General features: G+C 40.7%; 1 protein-coding gene across 5 annotated transcripts in view; it reads right to left on the bottom strand.

Annotated features, from left to right (window-relative positions):
* The window catches only part of LOC131236929 (polyamine oxidase 5-like), a 36,091-nt gene extending 17,301 nt beyond the window's left edge, over window positions 1-18,790 (bottom strand). For 3 of the 5 annotated variants that reach the window (XR_009166944.1, XR_009166945.1, XM_058234464.1), the window contains exons 1-4: window positions 18,456-18,790; window positions 11,833-11,948; window positions 11,645-11,733; window positions 11,423-11,536 (exon numbers count right to left, since the gene is read on the bottom strand). Coding sequence is in view for 2 of the 5 variants with exons in the window: in XM_058234464.1 (XP_058090447.1) it covers window positions 11,423-11,536; window positions 11,645-11,733; window positions 11,833-11,948; window positions 18,456-18,495 (359 nt within the window). In the remaining 3 variants the exon portion in view is untranslated. Of the gene's footprint in view, window positions 1-11,422; window positions 11,538-11,644; window positions 11,734-11,832; window positions 11,949-18,455 lie in introns of those variants that run through there. The other 2 variants (XM_058234465.1, XM_058234466.1) reach the window with 2 other exon arrangements.
* Window positions 18,791-19,456: the final 666 nt, after the last annotated feature.

Below are 19,456 nucleotides of genomic sequence, written 5' to 3'. Positions count from 1 at the left end.
TAGCAAAACCAATCAACTAGCGATGCAATAAGTAATCAATTGAATCTTCTTAATTGCATTCTTATCCCTTAGGGCCCGTTTGGCCGGGTGGATTGGAAGGGATTGAATGGTACTAGGGTGGATGGCATGGATTTCTAGGTAATGATGGTGTTGTCAGTGGATTGTGTTGAGCTCCATGGGATTGCTCTATCCCTGGATTGCTATATCCAGTCTGTTTGGCACGCCCGGCCAATCCCAGGATTAAACCTTCCCATCCCTTCCAATCCCTTGAACCAAATACGTCCCAGGCAAATTTGAACGGATTAGGGTGGATTGGATGGGATTTAAAGGTAATGATGGTGTTGTCAGTGGATTGTCATAAGATCCATGGGATTGGGATCGGATCACCGACTCTGTTTGGCATGCCCAGCCATTCCCGGGATTTAACTTCCAATCCCTTCCAATCCGACTGGCCAAACGGGCCCTTGGGCATTTCATTATTACTTTTCTATTAATGTACCATTAATTAAAGAAGGCCTCAATTCCCATAACGGATTTTAGATCCATTCACATACAAGTCACAAGTGAGTCTTGGTGGAAACTAATGAGGACATCCGAGCACCATACCAGAGGAGGGTTGAGCCAATCTTCTTATGGCTAGATGACCATTACATGGGGCCACTTGGCCCAATTCACATTCCTAGCTCTATTCATGTACCATTAAGTAAAGAAGGCCTCAATTCCCATAACAGATCCTAGATCCATTTACATACAAGTCACAAGTGAGTCTTGGTAGAAACTGATGAGGACATCCGAGCACCATACCAGAGGAGGGTTGAGCCAATCTTCTTATGGCTAGATGACCATTACATGGGGCCCACTTGGCCCAATTCACATCCCTAGCCATGTTAAAGACCCCACATGCATGTTCGTGAATATTTGAAGACCCCACATTGGGAAGATGCAAGTGGGTTGCATATAGGAGCATGATTGACACATTGGAAAGATTGGACCATTGGATCGAGTGAACATGATGATCAGACCGTTGGATCATCATCATCGGACATCTTGATCATAGACCCCATTGGGCCACGAAATATTTTAGTTGTTTAGATTATTTACATGCTTCGTTATTTTTGGTATACCTTATGTTTGTGTTGAGAGTAGGGAGTTAGGAACAAGTTTTGATTTATAAAGTGTCTTTATACTGAGAATCTTATCTGAGACTATAAAAGAGAAAGATGGGTGTGTAAAATCCTAATGCCATTATTTTGAAGAAAAAAAAAAAGTTGTGTTTCCTCTTCTTCATGTGATTTGAAGAATATTACATGTGAGTTGGAGCTTAGGTGTACAATCCATAAGCTAGGCCCAGGCCCATTAAGCCCAAGCCCCACAGCTAGCTCATCAATAAGGAGGCGGCTCAAGGCTCCTATTTAGCTAGCTAGCTAGCTAGCAAAACCAATCAACTAGTGATGCAATATTTCTTCAATTTTTCTTCAATTTTTCATCATTCAACTTCAACCCAAACCGAATTAACCATTGAGGACCTCAAAATCTCTAACTTTCCTTAATCCAAAATTTTAATTCCCCTCTACCAGTACCTAAATCCATCAATCCCTTTTAACCAATCCCTTTTAACCAATTCACCCAATTTATTCATAATTTCACCTTTTCCCCAAATTCTCATAAATCCAAATTTTCCGAATTTCAGATTTTCCCCTTCCTAACCCTAATCATAGAACATACAAGTCAACCTCTTGAACGTGGAACGTACCTATGCTAAATTGGAAGTTATATCCTTCCACGGGGCCCAGTTTTAATTGATTTATGTGATTTCTTAGTATGCGGGCATGTGTGATTTAGGTTAAATCATATTTCATTTCTTATTATTTAATTTACTCTTAATTACGTGGTAAGTTAGCATCTTTTGTTAATTGAATTACTTTATGGACTCTTTCATAATCTCTACATTGCATGATAGCATTAAATCATGTCCTGCATCAAATTTAGTATCAATGCATAGGTTTAGCATAGGAATTTTGTATTGCATCTAGGTTAGAGTCACATCTAGGGTTAGTAAAGCATTCATTGCATATAGGATCATATTGCTGAAATTTTTTTTGAATATCCTATTGTTGAATTTTCAGTTCGCGTCTCCACTTATACCATTGCTGAAATTTTAGAATAGTAATTTCAGGTTGTCACATTGCTGAATTTTCAACTAGTGATTTTCATATTACACCCTTGCTGAATTTTCAGTTTGGCACCCTCTGATTACTACCCTGCTGAATTTTCAACATAAGATTTGAGGATATCGACTTGCTGAATTTTCTGGTTAGTGTGTCCAGCGTGATCTCTAGGTTAGTTTTATCATTGTCATAATATTGTCCTAGGACCTAGGGTTTCCTTTTAGAGTTACCTTGGGTATGCCCACTGGTTCGGGACGTGGTTTTGGACTACAACCCATAATGAATCTAGAGCAGATTGTCGAAGCCCTAAATGCTATCAATAACTGTCTGGCGACCATTAAAGCACACAATAGAACCACTGCCACTCAATTAACTATGACTAATGTGCGTGTCAATCAACTTGAGGCTTCCTTACAGGCCAACCTTGACATTAGGGAAGACGTTCAATCTCAAGCTGGAGATCAAGTTAATAGGCAAGAGTGTAGTCGTGGTCAAGGCGTTGGTCGTAGTCGAGCACAAGTGCCGCCACCACATGAGGAACGTTATGATCATCATGATCCAGATGCACAAGTCATGAAAAGTGTGAAAGTTGAGGCCCCCGGTTTTGATAGTCGCTTGGACCCTAAAGCATTCCTTTATTGGTTAGCAGACGTGGACCACTATTTTAAGTGGTATGATCTCTGATGCCCGTCAAGTGAGATTTGTCAAGATGAAGATGGTGGGCCAGGCCAAAATTTTTTGGACCAACACGGAGCGTAAAATTGAAAGGAGAGGAGAACCCCCAATTGCACGTTGGGCCGAGATGAAAGAGGTCCTTAAAGAAAAGTATCTCCCTCTTTTTCTTATCACCAGAGGCTCCTAAACCAGTGGCAGGCCTTGCGCCAGGGATCCATGACCAATCCAGATTACATCGCTAGGTTCAAGGAATACATGATACGATGTGACATTGACAAGGACCCGATGATTACAATGTCCAGATTCAGGACGGGCCTCCGATTTGAGATGCAACGAGAACTTTATTCTCGCGACGTTGAAACATTGGAGCACATGTACCAAGTATTGCAAGACATCAAACGCTATCTCAAAACACCAATTATGACTCTCGGGATCCACGTGTCAAGACTTACCCGCAAGGGGCTAAGCCTAACTTGAGGAGTCAGCTCAGACCCCAAATTGGTTCCCAATCCAACCCTAGAGATGCCAAAGGAAAAGGGATAGCAAGTGCAAGCTCTATGGGAGGTGAGCAAACGCGATGCTTCAATTGCCATGGAGTTGGCCACTTTGCGCATCAATGCCTCTCGAAAGAAAGGAACAAGGCCATGATGATTGACAATGGTGAGGAAGAAGGAGATGAATAGGGCGATTATGAAGAAGTCTATCGGCCCAATATCACTAGTGCTAGTGATGAGGAAGTAGAAGAAGAAGAGACCACACCACTTGTAATAGTTAGGTGCGCCTTGACCAATGCTAAGGAGAATGATGATTAGCATCGGACTACGATATTTTACACCTATGCAAAATGTAGAGAGAAGAATTGCAAAGTGATCGTCGATAGTGGTAGTCGTACCAATGTGGTCTCCACTAGCACTTTTATCTCATTTACGTCAAAGAGCGTTATTTTCTTAGGGTTCATCGTATCATCTAAGGGCATGACAGCGGACCCCAAGAATGTCCGGGCCATAGTTGAATAGCTGAAACCACACAATATTCATGAGGTGCGAAGCTTTTATGACTTAGCAACTTTGAGGATTTAGCTCCATTATAGCTCCCATCACGGATTGCATCAAGAAATGGGAGTTTGTGTAAACTAAAGTTGTCTCTAAAGCATTTAAGGAGATTAAGGGCAAGATGAGCGAAGCCCCCGTCATGCACCTTCCAGACTTTTCTAAAGTCTTTGAAGTCGCGTGTGATGCATCTGGGGTAAGTATAAGTGGCGTGATTAGTCAAGAGGGGCACCCCGTTGCTTATTTTAGTAAGAAATTGAATGAGGCAAAGCAACGGTATTCCACCTATGACAAAATTCTATGTGGATGTCCAGTCTTTGCGCCATTTGCAGCATTACTTATTACCGCCAGTGTTTAAATTATCAGCGACAATATCGAATTGTCGCCGATAGTATCGGTATCGCTGGCTCAGCGAAACCGAAAACCCAATTTTTCGTTTCTCTTCCCGATATCGCCGAAATATCACCGATAATGTCGGTTTTCCGATATTTTCTAGATATCGACGGCCAACTACCCCATTTCACCACGTTTTCGGCGATAAAATTGTCGAAATCCAAGAAAAAAGAAGAAGAAGAAGAAGAAAATACCTGTTTTTTCGATCCTTAAATGGCGACTCCTCCGGTTTGCCAGCCCCAAAACCTGCTGGCAAGGCTACGAAAATCCAGAGACTCATAGAAATTTTTGAAATTTTGGGAACGAGGGGGAGGGATTTTCGGTTTCGGAAGGATTTTCAATTTTTAAGGGGCGCGGATTAGGTACGCGCAGGTTAATCGTGCCACTAATAACTTAAAACGTTTCCAAGTTCTATGGGTCCCACTGTGATATATGTGTTGTATCCACACGGTCCATCCATTTGGAGAGATCTTTTTATGTGTTGTTTCTCCCTTTTTTCCTGCATTTCCGGTTATCGGCAATATTATCAGCGATAACGATATTATATCTTTATCTCCGACCAGCAAAACTTGTAGCAATACCGACAACTCGAACATTGATTACTGCAAGAATTTGTCTTGTTATCTGACCATGAGACCTTACGCTATCTCAGTTCCTAGACGAAACTAAACCCTAGGCATGCCAAATGGGTCCAGTTTCTTCAGGAATATTCTTTCGTTCCGAGACACAAGGCTGGGGTCGAGAACAAACCTGCCAATGCCCCTAGTCGTCGTGTGGCGCTACTCCAAAGTATGAGAGTGTAAGTAACTGGGTTTGATCGGGTGAGAGAAGAGTATCCTACTTGCCCAGACTTTGAAGATTTGTACGTGTCACTGCGAGATGGTCAGTCGACCGATAGTCTCGGGTTTGTCATCATCAATGAGTTTCTATCTAAAGGTAGCAAACTCAGCGTTCCCCGTACCTCACTCCATGATTTCCTAGTTAAGGAACTTCATGCAGGAGGGGTAGCCGATCATTTAGTGAGGGTGTGAAGTATAGATTTAATTGGTCAAGTCTCAAGCGAGATGTAGCCAAATTGTAGGGCAATGCAAGACTTGTCAACTGGCAAAGCAGATGAAGCAAAATACAGGATTAGATACGCTTTTGCCGGTACCCCATGCTCCGTGGCAGGACATTAGTATGGATTTCGTCTTAGGCTTATTGAAAACTATCAAGAAACATGATTCCGTATTTATGGTTGTGAACCGTTTTTCCAAAATGGCCCATTTCATTTCGTGCTTGAAAACGTCAAATGCCTCCAATGTGGCTAAGCTCTTCTTTAGGGAGGTAGTGCGCTTACATGGTCTACCTAAGACCATAGTGCCTATCGTGATGTACGCTTTATGAGCTATTTTTGGAAGACACTATGGCACATGATGGGGACAAGGCTTCAATTCTCATCTACCTATCACCCTCAAATAGACAGTTAGACTGAGGTTGTCAATAGGAGTATTGGAAATCTGCTTAAATGCCTTATGGGTGATCACATCTGAACTTGGGATACTGTTTTGCCTATAGCCGAGCTAGCATATAATAGTTCCATTAATAGGTTCATAGGCATGAGTCCATTTGAGGTTGTGCATGGCTACCTATGTTTGTGTCCCATAAGCCACAAGGCATTTCATATTTGTGGTTGTCGACCGTTTTTTTCCAAAATGGCCAATTTCATTTTGTGCTTGAAAACGTCAGATGCCTCCAATGTGGCTAAGCTTTGCTTTGGGGAGGTAATGCGTTTACATGGTCTACCTAAGACCATAGTGCCTGATCGTGATGTACGCTTTATGAGCTATTTTTGGAAGACACTATGACACATGATGGGGACAAGGCTTCAATTCTCATCTACCAATCACCCTCGAACAGACGGTCAGACTGAGGTTGTCGATAGGAGTATTGGAAATCTACTTAATGTCGTGTTAGTGATCACGTCCAAACTTGGGATACTGTTTTGCCTATAGCCGAGCTAGCATACAATAGTTCCATTAATAGGTCCCATAGGCATGAGTCCATTTGAGGTTGTGCATGGCTACCTATGTTTGTGTTCCATAAGCCATCTAAGTCCGCACATGAGTTTGCACGTCACATACATGAGTCGCATAGTGAGATCAAGAAGCAAATTAATGTGAGTAATGAAAAATACAAAGCGTTTGCTGATTCTCATCGTAGGTTTCATGAATTCCAAGTGGGAGATTATGTCATGGTTCATATGAGGCCTAAACAGTTCCCATTATAAGCGCATAAAGCAAGACCATACAAAATAATGCAAAAACTAGGTCCTAATGCCCATGTAGTAGGCCTTCCACCTACCGTGGGAATTAGTTCTACTTTTAATGTGGAAGATCTAGTACAATAAAAGGATCTTGCTACTTCGCAAGTTGATCCATCCACAGACCATGACCTAGTCCAAAACCCATGGCCCCTACCTGACCAATCTTCCGAGCCGTTACCACCTTTAACCTCCTTGCCCACTCGAAACGAACAGATAGAAGACATACTGGATGCATAAGCAGTTTCCGCTCGACATGGGAGATTTCAAAAATTCATCGTCAAGTGGAAGCATAGGCCGATTTCAGATAGTATGTGAATTACAAAGGATGAGCTACAGCATTTAGATCCAGACATTTTGGAGCATTATAAGAGTTTTAGACCACCACATGCGAACTATTCTCAACCGAGGAGAGTTGATGAGGACATCACTTCATGTACACTTTTGTGTACATATCAGAGGAGGTGGTCCGCACCAATTTCCCTATGGCTAGGCGAGTAACCATGATCGTGCTGAAGACCTCATGTGCTTGTGTGAGCATCTAAAAGACCCTACACTGAGAAGATGCATATGGGCTACTTTATGAAGTGATCCAGACCCTTGGATTAGAGGGACGTGACGATCAGGCCATTGGATCACATGATCAGTCCATTGATCGTGAATCGTCCACAATAGTTTTTCTTAGATTTTATCAGCTTTTAAGATTTAATTTTGTTTATGTTACGTTTGAACACCATTATGAGCGTTTTTAGTTGATTTTATTTAGACTAGGGTTATTTTCGTTAAAATTCACAAAATAATGTGTTTATTGTAATTATTGAATTTTCTTGGAGCTATAAAAGAGGGTGGGCATGTGACTCTCTCCCTCATTGGATTTTGTGATTAAAAAGAGAGAGAGAGAGAGAGAGAGCACTTGCTTGCTTCTTCTTCTTCCATCTTCATAATATTTGAAGATACTTCCATGTGATTTGAAAAGTAAATTGGTGTAAGGCTAATCTTTATCAACGGAGGTGCGATGTCTCTATCCCCACGTCATCATCTCTTTTCCCCTTCATTAAGGTATTTTCTTCAAGTTATTCGATTCTCACATCCTAAGCCTTCATCTTCTCCTAAACCTATCTTTCCATTACCTATCTACAATCTCAAACCCTAAGAGACCTAACTCATCAATCTCACGCCACAGGTGTGACCGGACCGCCACACGTGTAAAACTTCCGGATTGGTTGTATGGCCACGCCTTGTCCTTTTTAGATTCTTTCACCCTTAAATCAAAACCACACTCCTCTCTACCAAAACTCTAACCCTAAATCTAGAAATCCCTAACTTTCCTAGATTTTTCAATTTTCCAAAACCATAATTTACCTAAGTTGTATTAGGTCTTCTATTTTGAAATAGACTATACCCTAATGCTAATTGGATGTCCCTACATCCATTAGATCCTAGTTTCTTTATACTTAATGATTTTGTGTGACGATTTTGAAAACTTAGGCTAGGATTATACATGATGTTCTTTTGGTTTTCATGGTATTCGTGATTATTATGACAATGTTTGTGTTTTTTTTGTTAATTGTTTTAATTTTGCTACTTGATCTCACATGTTATTTGGTTCATGTGTCAGTCCTCTATCAGAAACACAACAAGCAGCACCAAAGAAATTGATCCAAAGCTTATTGTTTTTAAAGGAAAGTGTGGAGGTACACGAAACCTAAATTAGTGATATTTGAGCCTTTAGCAAGCTTAGGAGGAGAATAATAAGAAGTTGGAGCTGACACTGTGGCTGTATTTGATGTAGGACTGATGCATGAAACAAATAACATATGAGATCAAGAAACAGAATTAAGACAATTAACAAAAAACACAAACATTGTCATAATCATCATGAATACCATGAAAACAAAAGTACATCATGCATAATCCTAGCCTAAGTTCCTAAAATCGTCACACAAGATCATTAAATAAAAGGAAACTAGGATATAATAGATGTAGGGTCATCCCATTAGCATATAGTATAGTCTAGTTCAAAGTAGAAGGCCTAATATAACCTATGGTAAAATTAGGGTTTTAAGAAATTGGGAAAATCTAGGAAAGGGATTTCTAGATTTAGGGTTAAGGTTTTTGTAGAGATGAAAGGGGGTTGGTTTTGATTTAAGAGTGAAAGGAAGACCAAAATGACAAGGTGTGGCTGCAAGGCCAACCCGGAAGGTTCACATGTGTGGCCTGTGATGGATGGGTTAGGTCTTTTAGGGTTTGGGATTGTAGATAGGTAAAGAAAAGATGGGTTTAAGAGAAGATGGAGGCTTAGAATGGGAGAATCGAGAACTTGAAGAAAATACATTGATGGAGGGGAAAAAAGATGGTGATGTGGAGATATATCGATACCTTGCACCTCCATTGATGAAGATTAGCCTCACACCAATCTCTCTTCCAAATCACATGGAAGTAGCTTCAAATCTCATGAAGATGTAAGAAGAACAAGAAAGCAAGAGTTTTTTTCTCTGTTTTCTTTAATCACAAAATCCAATGAGATAGAGGATCACATGCCCACCCACTTCTATAGCTCCAAGAAAATTCAAAATTTACAATAAACACCATGTTTTGTAAATTTTGATGAAAATAGCTCTAGTCTAAATAAAATCAAATAAAAACACTCATAATGGTGTCCAAATATAACATAAACAAAACTAAATCATATAAACTGATAAAATCTAAGCAAAACTAGTGTAGACGATCCACGATTAATGGCCCGATCATGTGATCCAACGGCCTGATCATCGCGTCCCTCCAATCCAACGGTCTGGATCACTCTATAAAGCAACGGATATGCATCTTCCTAGTGTGAGGTCTTCCAGATGCTCAGACATGCACATGGGGTCTTCAACAAGATCACGGGTACTTGCCTAATCACAGGAAAATCGATGGAGCCCACCTCCTCTGATACGTAAGCAAAGGTGTACATGAAGTGATGTCCTCATCAGTATGTGCATGTGGACCTATGACTAGGCCCACAAGTACATACACTTGGGTTTTATATAGTATGGACGTTTATAGTTAATTTTTCAGCCTTTTATCTTCGTTTCATGCTTTCTTTATTTGCCATTTAGTCTTCCTTAAGTTTTTTTCTTCATATAAGGACATATTTAAGTTTACCTTTTCTTCTATTGTTATAAATAAGAGAGGGTTGGGACTCTCTCTCTCTCTCTCTCTCTCTCTCTCTCTTAACATGATATTAAAGCTTAAGTGCTCAAGTTTATTCTTCTTCTTCTAGGGTATTTTCAATTTTTTGAAGGGTTTAAATCATGGGTTGCTAGATTTAAAGCTCTTGCTGATTTTTTTGTTGTCCAATTGAAGATGTTACTGGAAATTCTTCTTCAATTTCTTTTATGAAGATTTTTTCTGAAGGACTTGCAACATTCAATCTCTTTGATGTGCAGGTAAGAGCCTCTGCTGATTTTTTCTATTGTCCAATTGAAGACGTTGCTCCACAATTTTTCTTCCAATCTTTTTTGAAGATTTATTCTGAAGGACTTACTGATTTTATTTTTTTTTTTTTTGCCTTGGCTAGGGTATGCTGGATTTTTCGTGTTGAAGCAGATTTTTGTATTGCCTTGGCTAGTGTTTGCTGGATTTTTACTTGTGAAGCGTATTTTTGTGTCGCTCCGAATAGAGTGTGATGATTTTTTTTTATGGCAATTTTTGGGTATTTTTTGCCCCAATTTCCAGCAACTATATTTTTGGACAGCAATCGGATTATTAATCATATTTTTTAGCCACAAGACCCCCTTCCGTGTGTGATTGGGTTTGGACATTCGTTGGAATTTCTTATTGAAGTTGTTTGTTCTCCTTGCTATTGTTGTTTATAGCATTGTTTTAGCACTAGTTGTTTGAGATTCTCTATGGCTTCATCATCCATATCTGATACTGTAGAACCCTTTAATTCCATAACGGAACAGTTAGTTGTTCATTCTGAGAACCATGGCCTACACATAAACTGAAGTCAGTTGGGATATATAGATGGAAGGAAAGATATCGCAATCATCTAAAGAAGAAGAAAAGAGAAGATAGGTAAAGCAAGGCATGAGAACAGTGTATGTGATCAACTGATCAAATGGAAAGAAATAAAATGCGAATGAAGTTTTGTAATTATCAAGATACTTGATTGGGCCATACAAAGGGGTGGAGTTGAGGAGATAACAAGAAGATGGGAAGGCAACTATTGTCCTTCAAGGAAAAAAGATTTAAGGCATTATTTCGTTGTTGGTTGAATATCATGTGAGAGCAACATATGTTCTTGCAATAATAGCGAACACTACAAAAGGGATCTGAGAATTGTCGGATGCGGCAGGGGTTTGGTGGGGTACCACTCAACTCTACTTTGGACAGTTCTATTGGCTTATGTCAAAGACCCATGTACCTTGACTAAGGAATGAGATGTCTTTATCAAGTACTACCACACATATCTAACGTCTATTGCCATTTTCCAGTGGACTTTTTCTTTTAAGCCTCGATTGATTCCCATGAATCTCGACATCCACATGAAGTTGGGTAAAGAAGAAGATAACTTGACCTGTTTCTTTACCAGTCACATCCCAACAAGAGCAGGATCGCAAACTAGTTCAATTTTAATTCCAAAAGGTGCAAAGATGCCATGCTAAAGCTCTTGACATGAATTGGGAGGCAGGCTTTGTATTTTCATCTAAATAAAGTCTTAGAAGCTAGGGCATCTTGTCCATCATTGATCCATTATGGTGGAAACCTCAACGTCAATCACTCACAAATATGTTTATTGAAGTACCAAAAGAAGAGATGTCAGACAAAATACAGATGAGAAGAACTACCTTTCTAGATCATGGTCGTATAAGATAGAGTTATCACCACTTGTACGGTACAATGAAAGTCCTAGGCCTCTAATTAGAGGAGCCAGTGAATTTTCATTGCACACACCATGCAGCCTGAATTACCAACACATCAAAGAAAATCTGTCACCAAGACATTATGCATGTTTGGCTGGGATAGAAATAAACATTCTAGGGCAGCTAAACAGTAGAATATGAACTTGCCATGATGCCCCCATGTCGACTGGAAAACCAAACGAGTAGTCAGTATGCACACGACCACCAAGTCTATTTCGTGATTCCAATAGGACGACCTGGACAAAATAAGCATCATGTTTAATGAGACATAATTAGAAGCAATACAAGAAGTCAAATAATCACCTAAAATAACTCAATACTAAGAACCTAGTTACCTTACAAGAGGCATCACAGAGTGTACGAGCAGCAGCAATCCCCGAAATCCCTCCACCTATCACAATGACTGAAGGAGCGGGAAGTTGTTGCCTCTCAATTTGTGAAACAAAAGGACCTAAACACAGGGATGATAAAGCATTATTAGGAAGGGTTAACTGAAAGTGAATGTAGAAAAGAAATGAAAGGGGAAAAAAAACCCTTTCTAATAATAAGCCTTCTCATGTTAGCCTTATTGTTTGAGCAAATGTATAAATAAATAGCATCTGATGCCCAATCAGAATCTCTTGGTTTGAAATAAACTCTAAGTAGTGACAACAACAATAATGAGATTGTCCATGAAAGCACAAGCATGGTAAAAGGTGCAAAATCAGTATAAGTCCAAATACGTAAGATTCGCATAGGCTGGTCAAGCAACCATCCAGTCCTAGCATACTAAGAGCATTGCAGAGATGCAACGGTTGACATGTGCGGTCATTTGGTAGGGAGTACAGTCGGTAAAGAAACACTGTTACAGCATGGATACTCAGCATACAATTTGATATCATAACCAGGGTATTGTGTCCTGATCGCATTAACACATGCACACTCAGCCAGCGGACCTATCCATGTGCGACACCAAGAAAATTAACCAGATTACTCCAAAATTAGACAAATAAAGCAAACCAGTTCAGCATTATAAAGATCTGGACAGTGCTACTTACCATGTGTTCCGAAAATAAGATATGGCATGAGAGTTGGTGATAGAGACCTTTTATCAGTTGGGATTGACCTTTTATGGGAGATAGTCCAAATTTTGCACAATCCAGTGCGAGCAGATGCCTTGTCCAACATTTAGGAACCACATGATCACGTGTAGGGCCCACATGCTCACAGGTTTGAGGCCCACAGGAGGGCTGCTTAATGGATGGATTGGTATTAGTCTCATTATGATTATTGCTTTAAAATAAGGGTAATGGAAAAAACTACCCTCACTAAGAACAAATTGGGAACAGTATTTAGTTAAGGGCATATTAGCAGTTTCCATTATTGTTTGGATGCTACTATTTGTGTTAAACTTTTATAGCCCTTCTTGGACATGTAACTATTAGTATTTGGTTAGTTGAATGAAGGTTTCTGTTTTTCTTCTCTTTGGAGAATTACTTCTTTTAGTGTAAGCACGTGCGTCTTTCTATTATGTGTTGTTGTGAATCATAGCATGTGTTGCTTTATGTTGTGTTGTTGTGGATCCTAGAATGTGCTGCTAGGGTTCCTTTCCCATCTTACCACATTTTGAATGCTTCCATCTACCAGTGGTATCAGAGCAAGTTGTTATAGGAAATTGAAGGTTTTCTCTCTTCCTTTTACTCGTCTTTTCCCTTCTTCTTCTTCTTCTTCTTCTTCTTCGTGTTGCTGTGAATCATAGCATGTGTTGCTTTATGTTGTGCTGTTGTGGATCCTAGAATGTGCTGCTAGGGTTTCTTTCCCATCTTACCACATTTTGAATGCTTCCAGCTACCAGTGGTATTAGAGCAAGTTTTTATTGGAAATTGAAGGTTTTCTCTCTTCCTTTTACTCGTCTTCTCCCTTCTTCTTCTTCTTCTTCTTCTTTTCCTTCTTTGTACTACTTTTTCTGTTGGGATTCAAACCAAAACCTAGTCGTCCCTCATTCCTCACCAATAAACCCAAGCCGTCCCCTCTCTTCACCTATAAGACCCTAAACATCCCCTCTCTAAACTCAAAAAACCCTAGATCCCCCATAGACTAAAGCCACCCATCTGCAACATCCTCAACCTACAAATCAACCAAAAAAAAAATAAAATCCAGCCCATTCACTCTTTAGTTTAATCGTACCTGCGGAATGTCGCAGAATATGAGGCATTGCTAGCTGGTCTTAGGCCGGCAACAACAATGGAAGCCCAGATCTTAAGGGTGCATAGTGATTCCCAGCTCATTGTCAACCAAATCACTAATGAATACCAGGACAAAGAGGAAAGAATGATCACCTACCTACAAAAGGCTCGGGAACTTATGAGCAAGTTCCCCAAGTGCGACATCAACTTAATCCCCGAGCCGGAAAACTCCAAGGCAGATGCACTGGTGAAGTTGGCCACAGCAGCCGAGGATGACATCTAGAGTTCGATCCCGATCAAGTTTCTAGCCAAGCCGAGCATTAACAAGTCTGATCTAGAAATAGTTCTTCCAGTAAATTCGGTCCCAAGCTGGATGGACCCAATAGTCGAATGTCTTCAGGAAGGCAAGCTACCCGAAGATTGACTCAAGGCGTGCAGGCTCCGATCCAGGTCAGCTCGATACACCATGGTTGGAGACACCCTAGTACAAAAGGGGTTCTCTCTACCTTATCTCAAGTGTCTCCAACCTGAGGAGGCCAAGTATGTTCTGAAGGAAATACACGAAGGGATTTGCGGCAACCACTCTGGCAGTCGTGCCCTCGCCCATAAAGTCATCCGACAAGGATACTTTTAACCAACTATCAGGGAAGATGCCAAGCAATATACCCGGAGATGCGACAAATGTCAGAGGTTCACGATGATACCTCATCAACCGAGCAGCTGACCCCCATGACGGACCATGGCCATTCGCCTAGTGGGGGATAAACATCATTGGCCCCTTGCCAATGGGCAAAGGTCAGACCAAGCTCGCAGTCCTCACAGTCGACTACTTTACCAAATGGGCCAAGGCCGAGCCATTGGCCAAGATTACCGAGTAGAAAATCATGGACTTCATCTGGAAAAATATCATCTGCTGGTATGGGATCCCAGATACGATCGTCTCAGACAACGGGAAGCAGTTCGACAATAATCGGTTCGAGGCATGTCTAGGAACCTCAAAATTTGAAACTCTTATTCGTCACCTCGGCACCCTCAAGCTAACTGCCAAGTAGAGGCAGTTAACAAGATCATCAAAAACCACCTCCAAACTAAGCTCGAGAAAGCAAATGGGGCCTGGGCTGAAGAGCTCCCCTATGTCCTCCGGGCGTATCGAACTACTGCTCGGACGACCACAGGAGAAACTCCTTTCTCCCTAGCCTTTGGAGCAGAGGTCATTATCCCGGTCGAGATAGGGCTCCCTACTGCACAGGTTCGATCATACGACGAATCTTAAAATGCCAAGCAAATAGCTCTAAGCCTCGACCTACTCGAAGAGGAAAGGGAAAAAGCTCAGTTAAGGATCGCAACTCGACAGCAGCAGGTTGCCCAATTCTACAACTCCAGGAAGTGCGGAGATTCCGAGCAGGAGACCTGGTCCTCCGTGAAACGTTCCAGAACACCAAGGAGCCCGACTCCGGAACTCTTGAGCCGAACTGGGAGGGACACTACAAAGTGACCGGCACAACTCAACCACGGGCATATCAACTCAAAGACATGGATGGACGACCTCTACCACATTCATGGAATGTCGAACACCTGAAGATCTACTATCCGTAAAGACCGCTCAAGTCTCAAATCAGAAACCGACCTACGAGGTTGGAACGACTTGTCTACTTGTACTACAAAAGCTACAATAAAATCCTACTTGTTAATTCGACTACTCGGGCTACGCGCTCAACTACGAGGATTTCCCTTAGTGCAAGGGGAAAAAAGTCCTACGGGACTGCTAGACCTATTCTGAATGGGTCAAAAGCCGCCGTATCTTTCGACATTCTACAAGGGCATGGCTTCTGTAAGGAATAGGGAAGAACTCCTCCCTAAAAGTTTCGACCATCTGATCGAAAGGATCGATCTGCTAATCGACACGCGACATACGATCTACTAAGAAATGAAAACACAAGGCACGAACAATGGGCACACTACCAAAAAAATTCTTTTCATTGATAAAAAAATATATATTACATAAGTGCAAGAGGAAAAACAAAAAGAGGCCCAGAGGGGCTACTCGGCTTCCGCCGAGGTCGGCTGCTCGATTTCAGCTGGGATTGAGCCTTCGGCTTCTGGTGGGTTCGAGTCCTCGGCAGGATTGTCTTCAAGACCACTAAGGTCGAGCTTAGGGTATTTATCATTGACATCTTCAAGGCATATTGAAATTAAAGTCAGGATAGGATTTGCCATATTGAAATTAAAGGGGGACTAGCCCTGAAATGGTGGAACTCGATAGTGAGAGATTTCTGGCATCATGATCATCCACCCATATCAAACTAGGAGTTAGAGGGGAGGATAAGGGCCAAGATGAACCAGAAGCTCCTTCCATTATATAAATCTTGAATGTCAAAGAACTTTTGGATCTACAGCAGAATAACGTAACTTTCAAGTACATCTAGAAGTATCATGATCTGACATTGAGTTATGATTTAATGGAAGAGAAAGTGCACTATGTAACTTGTTATTGCAGAGGACTCAGGAGGAACAATTAAAATGAGATGATAGAGGGCTCAACCAGATAGCGTGATTGAAGCATATCAGATTGCACTACGAGCAAAAAAGGAACATGGATTGATGATAGATAATCACAACTATCAGTCTGGAAGTATTTGTTATCTCGAATTGTTGGCAACTGCCCACAACTTCCAATAATCACCGTAGGAAACAACCAAAGGAGCACACAAAACAAGTAAGAGAAACAAGAGCGATGTCAAAGGGTGATCGTAATAATGTAACCTGTTAAAAAGTGGGAGCAAAGGTCACCTTGCAGCCGTGTGCACAATAAAGAAAATCAACCTTTGTGAAGAGGTTATTGATGAGACAGAGTCAAAAGAAGAACCAAGCAACAACAATATTGAGCCACTGCTTGATGCTCTACCTAACAATGCCTAATGATGAAGAGAATGAAGACTGGTTACATAGAAATGTCTTCTAAACATAGAGCACATGTGAGGAAAATGCCATCACGGTCATCAATGACAATGACAAAAACCTAAACATCATTTGACATAGAACAGTTGATCAATTGCTGCTGTGAGCATCAAAGTATTCACAATCTCATTGAAGTGCCGAAATAATCGGTGAGATCATGTAGGTGAACCATCGATGCCTGCTAACTTACTCATTAGTACAATATTACACCGAGTCAATACGGTTTGACATGAGTCCAATAAGAGCCCAAACTTGGTTGTTCATGGATGTATGATCGTCTTGTGCAGTATTGTAGGTTCACTAATGCCTATATTCATGTGCATGACGGGAAGGACATTAGTCTTAAGCAAATGAAGAATGATACACCTCAAAAGGATGATGCGATGAGGACTATATCTGTGATAACTGATAACCAATGACAAGGTGACACAGGCCAAGTTGGCAAAAGATGTATAGAACAAGAAGCCAGCAACTAATATGCTTGACCGAAGAAAGGAAAGCACCACTGCTACAGAAGAAGACAGTCGTCCATCGAGAACCAATTTACATTCAAAGAAGTAGAAAGAGGAAGCAAAGGCATTCTCCAATTTAAGAGACTTCCGCCAACCAAGGACCTACCAAAAGTGACCAGAGCCTAGGATGAACTACTATAACAATCAGCATACTAAAAGTTCCCTCCTAATCATGCAACTCGAGGAGAGGGGGGGACTAATGCCAGTAGATCCCTAGTCCAATATGTATGAACCACATGCTCCCACATGTGCAGCTTACATGCTCACACATAATGGATGGATTGGTGTTAGTGTGTCCTTGTGATTATTGCTTAAAAATAATAGGAAAATGACAAAACTACCCTCTATAAGAACAAATAAGGAAAAGTAATTAGTTAAGGACAGATTCATAATTTCCACTATTATTAGGCTTAGGCTTCAATCTAAGCCTTAAGATATTAATAGCCCCTGTTTTCGCATGGCCATCAGTTAGTTGAATCAAAGGGTTTTTTTTTCTCTAAGGAGAATTTTCTCATATGAGCATATGTTGCAGTCCGGTATGTGTTTCTACAAGTCCTAGCATGTGTTGCTACATTTACTTTTCCATCCTCTCACATTTTTGTTACTTCCAACTGCATCACAAGCCTTCCCATCAGTGTAATTTTTGCCATTGAATATGGACCATAGTCACCAGACTGAAAAATGCAGGTTAGAAGAGCAATGTGCAAAACGGGTGCGTAAATCATCTTATCTTCAAGACAGTTTTTGTAGTAGTTAGCTAGACGCACAAAGGGGAAGCGAATGGGAATTGAGAAATATAGGTGCTTGCAAAAGGAAATCGTTTCCAGAGTAACTACAATATCAACCTTACATCCTTTTTCTAATGCTCATTTTCAGGTCACTGATTGGATCGTAAAGATCGTCCAATCGATAATATTTTCAGCCATATTTCAATTTATGGTGCAGCCCACAAGATGAACGGTACAGATCACAGGACCATTATGCTCCACACAACTTTTTATGGGAGCACATAATAAATAAAATTGTACGCAGGGCGCAGGTTAGTTTTACCTAATACCATACATTATAGTTAGTACCCTTTCCTCAAATATAATGCAATTCATCGATGAACACCGTATCAATCCCAACAAAACAAAGCAATTACAATAAAAATAAGTTAATGGGCTTCGACAATTCATCCAAAAAAAAAAAACCACAAATCTCGTCAAATATTTAAATAATAATAATAACCCAAATCATACAAAACCAAAATAATAATTAAAAAAGAGAGAAAATACCAAAATCAAGAAAGAAAAAACATCAAGCGATTCAAATCTCACTCACCATTGATCGTATCCGTGCAATTTGATTCTTTCGACTCCATCTTTGCTCGAAAGGAAGAAGACCCAGATTGCGTTTACGGTTTTATAGGTATTGAAAGATTGGAAATTAAAAGAAAGGAATGGTAGAGAATAAAAATTAAAAGGCCGGCAATGTGGCTGGAATTCGACGAAGAACGTAGCTTATCAAACCAGCTCATAGATTTGAAATCTTCAAGCAATTGAAAAACGAACAAATAAAAAGTATGAAAAAAAAAAAAAGGAATAGATTGGGAGTTGCGGAGTTTGAAGGAATTCTCAAAGAGAAGAGAAACCTTTCTTTCCAACGGAGAACGAGAAGGATGCAGAACGGGTAATTAATAGACGGAACCGCCTTTTGACATGGACGAAAATACCCTCCTGCCTTGCTTTGAATACCGCAACTTGTAAGGGGTAATTTAGGTATTTAGAATACACCGATAGTTGTCCACCGTTTTCGAAAGCGGTGGTTAATGGTCAGCATACACGTGGCATGAATTACTGAAATCTGGACCATACAAATTGTGGGTCTCGCTATGGATGGATATTGGATCTAAAATCACAATTATCTGGGGATAATAGCCATCTGATTTTGTGAATATTTAGAACTAGTGGTTGGTTCATCACCAGTTATATGGTTAGGATTATTTTGCCCAGCGTTGCATTCGGGCTAGCATCAGCTGATGTGCTCATTATTTGGACGGCCTGGATTGTAAGCTACGAGTAGAGTATATGAGTCACCACCATTTAAAAACTGGTGCTGAACTATCATTCCATCGTGATGGCTGCTTCTCTAGCCAGCCTTGATTGACGTAGCTGTCGCCAGTTTTTGGAGTAACAGTCACCACCAATTAGTTAGGTTTCCATACCTTTTATTGGGTCCGGCGGGGACGTGGATTTCCTGCGTGCACTGGGACGCTAGGTGGGGCCCACAGTGATTTTTATTAGAAATCCACACCTTCCATCCGTTGTGGGAGCTCATTTTAC

Source organism: Magnolia sinica, chromosome 2 (genome assembly GCF_029962835.1).
Source record: "Magnolia sinica isolate HGM2019 chromosome 2, MsV1, whole genome shotgun sequence".
Taxonomy (NCBI): domain Eukaryota; kingdom Viridiplantae; phylum Streptophyta; class Magnoliopsida; order Magnoliales; family Magnoliaceae; genus Magnolia; species Magnolia sinica.
Note: the sequence above shows the minus strand (reverse complement) of the source record. Positions and strands in the feature narration are given on the sequence as shown.